This window comes from Chiloscyllium plagiosum, chromosome 43 (assembly GCF_004010195.1).
Source record: "Chiloscyllium plagiosum isolate BGI_BamShark_2017 chromosome 43, ASM401019v2, whole genome shotgun sequence".
In the NCBI taxonomy this organism is placed as follows: Eukaryota; Metazoa; Chordata; class Chondrichthyes; order Orectolobiformes; family Hemiscylliidae; genus Chiloscyllium; species Chiloscyllium plagiosum.
Window position 1 is genome coordinate 5,500,201 of NC_057752.1, and position 10,316 is coordinate 5,510,516.

The 10,316-nt window shown below is 39.6% G+C and overlaps 1 protein-coding gene across 4 annotated transcripts in view; it reads left to right on the plus strand.

Annotated features, from left to right (window-relative positions):
- Positions 1-9,814, plus strand: part of kmt2d (lysine (K)-specific methyltransferase 2D) — a 245,245-nt gene extending 235,431 nt beyond the window's left edge. For all 4 annotated transcript variants that reach the window (XM_043681826.1, XM_043681827.1, XM_043681828.1 and 1 more), the window contains 3 exons: positions 3,853-3,926; positions 4,808-4,916; positions 6,935-9,814. In XM_043681826.1, the coding sequence (XP_043537761.1) occupies positions 3,853-3,926; positions 4,808-4,916; positions 6,935-7,027 (276 nt within the window). In that variant the 3' untranslated portion in view covers positions 7,028-9,814. The remainder of the gene's footprint in view (positions 1-3,852; positions 3,927-4,807; positions 4,917-6,934) is intronic.
- The last annotated feature ends 502 nt before the right edge of the window (positions 9,815-10,316 follow it).

Genomic DNA, 10,316 nt, shown 5'->3' on the forward strand with positions numbered 1-10,316 from the left:
CCCTGGCTAGGCGATATCATCAGTGCTTGGGAGCCTCCTGCGAAGCGGCAGGGACAGACCACTATAAACACCGGAGGAAACATCAAAGAAGCGCTTCGCAGGAGGCTCCCAAGCACTGATGATGTCGCCTAGCCAGGGGACTAAACGTTTGCAACAAAAACTTCCAGCTCGGCGAACAGAACCACAACAACGAGCACCCGAGCTACAAATCTTCGCACAAACTTTGAAAATTTACAGTGTGATGTAACTGAAATTAGACATTGAAAAATTGATTGTCTGTTAGGTCTTTCATCTGTTTGAATACCATGATGGTTTCACTTCTTTCATGTGTAAGTCACAAATCCTTTTTTTAAAAAGTTGCATTCTCAGGTTAGCTGTTAACAATGGTGATAGCTAGACAATATGTTGAAGGTGTTAGCCCCAGTGTGTTCTCTGTCTATGCCATGATGTTTAGTTTGATTATAATCTAAAAAGTGAGATAACTGAGTTCTACATGAATTCATGCAGTTTTTGAGCAAAGTACAATGTAACCCTGCAAGTACAAATTCACCCCACAAAATATATGTGTGCATGTGGGTCATTGTCTGTGTGTCTGTCTGGGTTGGGGTGTGTGTGTGGGGGGTGTGTGGTGAGTGTAGAGTGTCTTAAGTCTGTGAGGGGTGCATGTGGGGGTGGGTGTCTGTCTGCGCATCTCTGTCTGTGTGTGTGTGTGTGTGTATAGTGCAATGGTGGTCACCTGTCATGTGATATGAACCCAAGGTCCCGGTTGAGGTCCTCCCTATGGGTACTGAACTTGGCTATCAGCCTCTGCTCGGCCACTCGGTGACACTCCAAAAGCTAGTGTGCTTCCAATTAAACCTGTTGGACTATAACCTGGTGTTGTATGATTTTTAACTTTGTACACCCCAGTCCAACACCGGCATCTCCAAATCTTGAGAAAGAAGGCAGGGCAGGTGACTGAGGTGTCAGTAGGATTACACTTTGTGGCCAGTGACCGTAATTCTATTAGTTTTAAAATAGTGATGGAAAAGGATAGACCAGATCTAAAAGTTGAAGTTCTAAATTGGAGGAAGGCCAATTTTGACGGTATTAGGCAAGAACTTTCAAAAGCTGATTGGGGACAAATGTTCGCAGGTAAAGGGACGGCTGGAAAATGGGAAGCCTTCAGAAATGAGAGAACAAGAGTCCAGACACAGTGTGTTCCTGTTAGGATGAAAGAAAACACTGGTAGGTGTAGGGAATGCTGGATGGCTGAAGAAATTGAGGATTTGGTTAAGACAAAAAAGGAAGCGTACGTCAGGTATAGACAGGATAGATCGAGTGAATCCTTAGAGTATAAAGGCAGTAGGAGTATACTTAAGAAGGAAATCAAGAGGGCAAAAAGGCGGTCTTTGTGTGGAGCCACAGGAGATTTTTTTTTTTGCATCAGTGTTAACTGTAGAAAAGGACATAGAAGATATAGAATGTAGAGAAATAGATCAGGTGTACTCTAGGACTCCGTGGGAAGCTAGAGAAGTGATTGCTGGGCCTCTTGCTAAGATAGTTGTATCATCGATAGTCACAGGTGAGGTGCCGGAAGACTGGAGGTTGGCTAACGTGGTGCCACTATTTAAGGAAGGTGGTAAGGACAAGCCAGGGTACTATAGACCAGTGAGCCTGACATCGGTGGTGGGCAGGTTGTTGGAGGGAATCCTGAGAGACAGGATGGACATATGTTAGGTCAGACAAGGACTGATTAGGGATAACCAACATGGCTTTGTGCGTGGGAAATCATGTCTCACAAACTTGATTGAGTTTTTTTGAATAAGTAACAAAGAGGATTGATGAGGGCAGAGCGGTAGATGTGATCTGTATGGACTTCAGAAAGGCGTTCGACAAGGTTCCCCATGGGGGACTGGTAAGCAAGGTTAGATCACATGGAATACAGGGAGAACTAGCCATTTGGATACAGAACTGGCTCAAAGATAGAAGACAGAGGGTGGTGGTGGTGGAGGGTTGTTTTTCAGGCTGGAGGCCTGTGACCAGTGGAGTGCCACAAGGGTGGTGCTGGGTCCACTACTTTTTGTCATTTATATAAATGATTTGGATGTGAGCTTCAGAGGTAGTTTGCAGATGACACCAAATTTGGAGGTGTAGTGGACAGCAAAGAAGGTTACCTCAGAGTACAACGGGATCTTGATCAGATGGGCCAATGGCCTGAGGAGTGGCAGGTGGGGTTTAATTCAGATAAATATGTGGTGCTGCATTTTGGGAAAGGCAAATCTTAGCAGGACTTATACACTTAATGGTAAGGTCCTAGGGAGTGTTGCTGAACAAAGAGACCTTGGAGTGCAGGTTCATAGCTCCTTGAAAGTAGAGTTGCAGGTAGATAGGATAGTGAAGAAGGCGTTTGGTATGCTTTCCTTTATTGGTCACAGTATTGAGTGCAGGGAGTTGGCAGGTCATGTTGTGGCTGCACGGGACATTGGTTAGGCCACTGTTGGAATATTGTGTACAATTCTGGTCTCCTTCCTGTCGGAAAGATGTTGTGAAACTTGAAAGGGTTCAGAAAAGATTTACCAGGATGTTGCCAGGATTTGAGCTATCTGGAGAGGTTGGATAGGCTGGGCTGTTTTCCCTGGAGTGTCGGAGGTTGAGGGGTGACCTGAAAGAGTTTTTTTAAAATCATGAGGGGCCATGGATAGGATAAATAGACAAAGTCTCTTTCCTGGGGTGGGGGAGTCCAGAACTAGAGGGCATAAGTTTTTAGGGTGAGAGGGGCAATGTTTTCATGTAGAGGGTGCTATGTGTATGGATTGAGCTGCCAGAGGAAGTGGTGGAGGCTGGTACAATTGCAACATTTAAAAGGCATCTGGATGGATATCTGAATAGGAAGGGTTTGGAGGGATATGGGCCGGGTGCTGGCAGGTGGGACTAAATTGGGTTGGGATATCTGGTCGGCATGGATGAGTTGGATTGAAGAGTTTGTTTCCGTGCTGTACATCTCTATGACTCTATTGGAATTTAGAAGAATGAGGGGAGATCTTACAGACACACAAAATTATAAAGGAAATAAATAAGATAAAAGTAAAGAGGATGTTTTCACTGGTGGATGAAACTCGGACAAGGGGGCATAGCCTCAAGATTAGGGGAGCAGATTTAGAACCAAATTGAGAAGGAATTTCTTCACCTTGAGTTATATGAACCTGTGGAATCTTCTGCCCTGTGAAGTAGTTGAAGCTTCCTCAATAAATACTTTTAAAGCTATTATTTTGAACAGTAAAGGAATTAAGAGTTATGATGAGGGGGTGGATAAGTGGATCTGAGTCCATGAAAAGATCAGCCATGATCATCTTGAATGGAGGAGCAGCCATGAAGAGTCAGATGGCCTCCTGCTCTTAGGTTTATGTTCTTATGATTGACTTAGATCTCAAGGCAAAGTCAATGGAGTGGTCTGAGACATTAAACAGAAAAAAACTATTTTGAGTAACTCCTTAAACTATAACATTTCTCTTGCCTAGCAATATTCAAATGTGATAATAAATAATATATGCCAGTTGCCACTGCAAAAGACTTCTTAAATTCTAGTATAGGATTTGGATATTGCTGGCAAGGCCAGCATTTTTTCCCCAGCCTAAACTGTCCCTGACTTGAGTGGCTTGTTAACTATTTTAGAGGGCAATTAAAACTAAACCACATTGCAATGGGTCTGGGGTCTCATGTAGACCAGACGAGGTGAGGACATTAAGCTTTCAATTGAAAAATGGAGTTTCATCAGTACTGAAACTTTTGGTACTCTATATTTCTATGAAAGGACTATGTGGCAAGAGAAGTACAGGATCGAAAAATAAATGTGTTTGTGACTTCTTTCAGAATCGAGGTGTTTATATGTTTCGAATCAATAATGAGCATGTGATTGATGCTACTTTAACTGGAGGCCCAGCCAGGTAAGTGACAATTTCTGTTGAGAGCATTGGCAATGATGATTTTGAATTGAGTTGAAGTAATTTTATATAGTAATGATCCCAGGAATTGACTGGTGAACAAGGTTTCTAAATTTTCTGTATCTTCTAAGAGTGTGACATTTATCTCTCTTTGCCAGTCTGTAGACCCTTTCTTTGCAATCTTGCACAGTCTTTGAATCCAAATGAACAGAGTTGGGGGTAACCTACTTCCAGACTATCAGCAGTCTTACTAGAATGGTGATGGCATGATTTAAACTGTAGTGACATTGTGCTATCACTTCATGTTTTCCCTTTGCCTTCAGCAAGGTGTTACATAAATTGAGTGCATTTGGGAATCAACTCCTATGCATTATATAGGTAAAAACAATGACTGCAGATGCTGGAAACCAGATTTTGGATTAGTGGTGCTGGAAGAGCACAGCAGTTCAGGCAGCATCCAAGGAGCAGCAAAATCGACGTTTCGGGCAAAAGCCCTTCATCAGGAATAAAAAAGCTTTAAAAGTATTTTTTCCTGATAAAGGGCTTTTGCCCGAAACATCGATTTTGCTGCACCTCGGATGCTGCCTGAACTGCTGTGCTCTTCCAGCACCACTAATCCAAACTCCTATGCATTATATGTTCTGATAATGATTGCAATAGTAATATTGAATTTATTATACCTGGGCCTATCTGCACATGATTGCACCTTACTCACAGCGACATTGTTGGATTCCTGATTTTGTAATTTTACCATTTGTTGTATTGTGAAATCCCCAAACTTGACTGCATTATAAAGTATGTTGTGCTCTTTTGATTATATATTTGTACTGTTAACTTGCTGTTTTTCTAACAAAGAAAACACGTAATTGTTTTCTCCTGTGCAGATATATCAATCATTCTTGTGCCCCCAACTGTGTCGCAGAGGTTGTGACCTTTGACAAGGAGGACAAAATAATTATTATCTCAAGCAGGCGAATTCCAAAAGGAGAAGAGGTGAGTAGAAAACTGAAAAGTAAGTTATTTAATATTTGGCTGAGAATGAATACAAGAAATGCAGTGTCATGCCCCAATGCTAATCTGAGTTGCAGAAAATCCAAATATTAACTGATATCTTTCTTCATTCTCTTCTATTTGCTGGAAGCCCAACACCAAATTTTCCATAATGGAGAATCAGATGTATATTGTCACTTTCAGAAAATCTGTTTAGTACTTGCATTGTTAGATTCCTTGTCCCAACAATATGCTGAACTCTGCATAAAGATGTCAAAGCAGAACTATCTGAGTTCCAATAATATTTTATTGAAAGAATTTCTAACCTGGGCTTCTGGGTCATTTCTGATCACTGCCAGTACTCTGCTACTGTTCTTGTGCCAAAAAGGTATCCAATAACAATTAAAAATAATTATTCAATTAAATTAATGTGTGATTGCATGGTGCCAAGTATCCCATTCCTTCGAAATAGAAAATAGCATAGACATCAGTGCTCAAAATATACGGGGTGGTGAGGAAGATAATCTCTGAAATCCCCAAATCGCGAAGTGGAGGAAGGAGGAGGTGAGAGAGCAAGAAACCCAAAGGTGTTCAAAGGAAGTAGAAGCTGCTATTAGCAGAGAGGTCACTTCCCAAAAGATTGGTAGCAAGGTTAGAGAGGAAATGAAAACATTTTGTGTCAGAAGGCTGGTGAGTGTTTGGTATTCACAGCCCACTAGTGGTTGAGGCAAAAACTCTAGACTCATTTAAAAGGAACCTGCATGCACACCCAAAGCGCCATAACCTGCAAGGTTTACAGACTAGGTGCTAGTAAGTGGGATTGGAATGAGCAGTTAGTTCATCCAGCCGGCACAGACACAGTGAGCCGATTACTGTGCTGAAACTTTTCTGTGGCTTATTTTGTGCCGTAATCCTCACCACCTGTTTAAAGCCCTATTTTAGTGTTACTCTTCAATAAACATAATATCAAATAATTACATTTGAATTGTCGCACTGAAATATGTGATGCATTGATTAGGTATCTTGTGGAAGCTTTGATTTTAAAATAGTTTGTATAGCCTGAGTGTTAGCCAATGAGGAAGGGGGCTGATTCCAACTGGTAGCTATATTGCCCCTGATAAAGGATCTGTAAAGTTTTTTTAAAAAAAGATATCTTGATCTACATATAAAGAACCAAGTCTTGCATGTCTGTGTTTTAAAGAATGCCAAGCTCGAAAGTAACTTTGATAAATAAGAATTCAAATTTCCTTTAGAAGATGGTTTTACAGCACTAGACAGGATGTTTGGTTGTGTTGGAAAGTCTCAAATACTGGTACTGCACATCGCTTCAAAAAAGTATTGAACCATCATGGGTACTGACTGAACAAACCTTCAGTAAGCATCAAGTAATTCAAGAAAAATATTGCTGGCCCCAAACCAAGGGATCTTCTGATTATTGGCAATATTTCTGTGAAAGATCACTGGCTGTCCTGAAATTTTGGAAATGAAATATGGAAGATTTATTTAACCTAAACTATCTGGAATGTCTTTATTTATAGATTCCAATTTAAAAGCTTTAATAATAATTCTTTTGTACGGTCCTTGGAATTTGTGCTATCATCTTATTCTGAAGTAGAAAACTCCCAAAATATTTATTACAAATACAGACACTAATGCCACTGTGACTGCATAATCCAGTAAAGGAGTTAATGAGAATGAAGGCGTCTCTGAAAATTTTTAAGTAGCAACAATCAAGAATATCTCAGAGCCCTCAGAAAAAGGCAATTATTTTGACACCCAATGGGCATGATCTGTATTTCAGCTAATAGACTTCAGTGTGGAATGATGTAAGTATGAGTAAGATCGACAGTTGCCTGTTTTGTCTAAAATTCCGAAGGTATGTTTTCTGCTGTGTTAAGGTTATGGAAAATTCATTTATCTGGCAATGTTTATGGTGGTTCAAAAATATATCAGGTATCTCAATGCTGACTGTTCACTAAACAATTTCTGTCCTAACGTTTTCTTTTTCCCCCTTCCTTTAGCTGACTTATGACTATAAGTTTGATTTTGAAGATGATCAGCACAAGATTCCATGTCACTGTGGAGCACTCAACTGCAGAAAGTGGATGAATTAAAACATTTAAAGCAATTTTAGCTGAGTCAGAATTTACAATTTCAAATCATTCAGAATTCTGGACTTTGTATCTGGTACACTCAGAGAAATCGTACTGACAGATATTGCGACATGGAGTGTCTCAGCAGCAAAACTATGAAGATGGGAAAAACTCACTAGTTTACAAAGAATTATTTACCAAATTTCATGTTGAAAAATATCTGTAGTTGAGAGAGAGTGTAGTGATATTGTTACTCAGATGTACACAGCCTTTTAACAACATTTAGTGAACAATAAGATACTGAAACAAATGGACTGAGCAGGTGTACAGAGATATTAAGATCTACAGCCAATGACTGCGTTTCCTGCCAGGCCTGTGGGTTGGTTCTGAATGTAATCTATGATTTTTTTTTTGTCTGTAGTCCCCACAAGAGAGAGAGACAGACAGACAGATAATGAGATCCTCTCATTGTGCAGACCTTTTCTGAAGGGCCTCAACCTGAAGGACTAATTTAATTTCTATTCTAATTAAGTCCAATCAAACGAAGGAAGAGTCACCAGCTTTTTTAACTCTGCTGGGTCTCTGATTTTCGACAGGTGTGGTACATCTCAAGGAGAAAGGAAATGGGGGTTTCTCTGACAAGATTTTTTTTTGAAAAATACAAGACTATTTGAACATTGCTGGTATAAGTAAAATCAACGCATGTTTATTTTTAATAGAAGGCGAGTGATTTGAAACCAAGGCAGTGATTTTAAAAAGTAGCACTCCTAAAAACACTAGAGTTTTAAAGAGATGGTGTCCATTGGGTGTGATAAATTTGAATGCATTCGAAGATTTGGATTTCCCATGCTATTTGCCCTAATTGTATGCTGGAGAACCGGTGTGGGATTTCTTGTTTGGAAGGTTTTTGGTTGCTTTACCAGAATCAATAATGTTAACTTTTCAAACAACAGACTCATTTTGTGTGTTTATTACTATCATCAGATTGTAGTTTATTTCAAGGGAGGTTAATTCCATAATTAACTAAAATATAGAAGAAAGAAAATCATCATTAGCTTGGTAGAAACTGAGAAGAGTAAAGCCTCCATCCATGCTGGTCACCTTGTGTAAAACCTGAGTGACTATCTGGGAAATGTAGATCTTTTACATATTATGACTCAAAAGTAATGTGCGAAAGATATTTTTGAAAGACAATCCACATTAAGAGCTCACTAGGACCAGTTGAATGGTTCTGTGTTGGGAGTTTATTGGAAAGAACATAATAAAAAGAGTCTCTGAGGCTGGCACAGACAATTCTAATACTGTTGGTGATGAGATCTGGTTGTAACTGAGTTTAAATTGACCAGCTCCCAACTGGAATCTGGAGGATCCCTTTTAAGCTGTCGACCTGACAACACATTTCCATGATTGGTGACATTTTTATCCAATATAATTTGTATTGTTTCAAAAATAGAAGTAACAACATGTCAGTCATAAATAGCTATCTAATTTGGACGATCAGGACCTAGAAGTTAAACTATAAGTCCTCAGTTGCTGATCAACAGCATAAAACACAGTGAAAAGGAGGATGGCACTTGAAGACTTTGGTCTGGGGCCACCTTGATCCTATTCAGTCAGTATCGACAGGCGAGTGGCTAGGGCATTTGGTTCAACGCACAAACGGACTCTCTCTGAAATCTCTTGCAGAGGAGACTTGCACTGAAGGATTTCTCACCTACTTGATTCCACAAGTCATTTTACTGTAGTTTTGTTCCTGTAATATATATATGAAAGTGTGAATTTTATTCGGAACAGTAGGATAGGTCTGGATGGGGGAGATTTTTTTTATTGGCGCGATTCATGAAAGCTGCTGCCCCCACTGCATCTTCTCCACACTGCAACTGTAAAAATGTAAATATAAGACTTGTAGAAATCTCCAAAGCAGAAACCACTGGATCAGATTCTCATTCGTACAAATGAACGGTTGGTATTGGTAATATAAAATAGCTGCTGGTTGGATTGAAGCAGGGAAGATATTAGCATGCAATGAGAAGATTCTAGGTAATGTAGATCATGTTAGATAAATTTAAGCTTACAGTGTTTTACTGTTTTTATAATTAAAGCTGATTTCAGCCCTCTCTTAAAGTGACAGGAGCAGGGGCATCTTTTAATGGAAGATTCTAATTTAAAAATGGGACTTTTTTTCATGTTAACTGAAGATGTCCACAGAGCCCTGATGCATTGTGGGATCCCACTTCCCTGACTGACACAGTTAGGGAGGTTGCAGTCACGTAATGTATTGTTGGAAGTTGCTCAGTTAACAAATGAAGATGTCCTATTTGCAGTAAAGCCTTGTTCATACTGTTTACACTCTGAGCTAGGTATTTTGTGGTGCATTTTATCCTTGCAATTGGGGCAAAAACAGAAGCAGAGATTTCTTGAGTATTTTTTAATGATAAAGTTCCAGAATATGAAAGTTTTTTGTTTGTGTTGTGTGCATTCTGTACAGCAAATGTTGTCACTGGTAATGAATTAAAATTATCCTTTTTTATTGTATGTGGCATGTTTTTTTTGTACTGAACATAAGTTGAATTGTATATAATTTATGTCAAAGAGCCAAGATGCTCTATGTATTAAATCTCCTGCAGGAATAAGCTTATTCTGTACATCCCTGGTACATGTAGAGACCGTTTATGATCATGTTGGCTAGATTGTACAAACCTTTTTTTAAATACAAATGTAGCATCTTTGCATTACTGTATGATAAATAAGGACATCTGTTCCTACAGAGGTGAATTTACTGCATTAAAACTGTTTGAAATAAAATCACACTTGGACTCCGTTTATTGATTTGTGGTTAAAAGTAGAAAAACCAACCCTTGAATGTATTTTAGGAGGATGAATATAATCAAGTTTTATCATAGTCAGCAGTAGGGATTTTGGGGCTTTAGCTAAATCTTCAAAGTATGGCAAGGTTTTAGAAGAGACATGCAGGATTCATGGCTTCTGACATAAGAGCTTTGGACACAAAAGCAAGGAGGTAATGCGAAACTTATGTATTTTAAAAACCTCATTGATTGGCCTCCAGTTATTGTTACAAATGGACTTGCTGCATGTGGACTTGAGCTGCTTCACCTACCTGAGGAGTTGTGAATGATACTGGACATGGTGCAGTCATCAGTGAACATCTCCACTTCTGACCTTGTGATGGAGAGAAGGTCATTGATGAAGCAGCTGAAGATGGTTGGGCCCAGAATGTGACCCTGCAGAGATGTCCTGGAACAGAGATGACTGACTTCTAACAACCATCTTCCTTTCTACAATTATAACC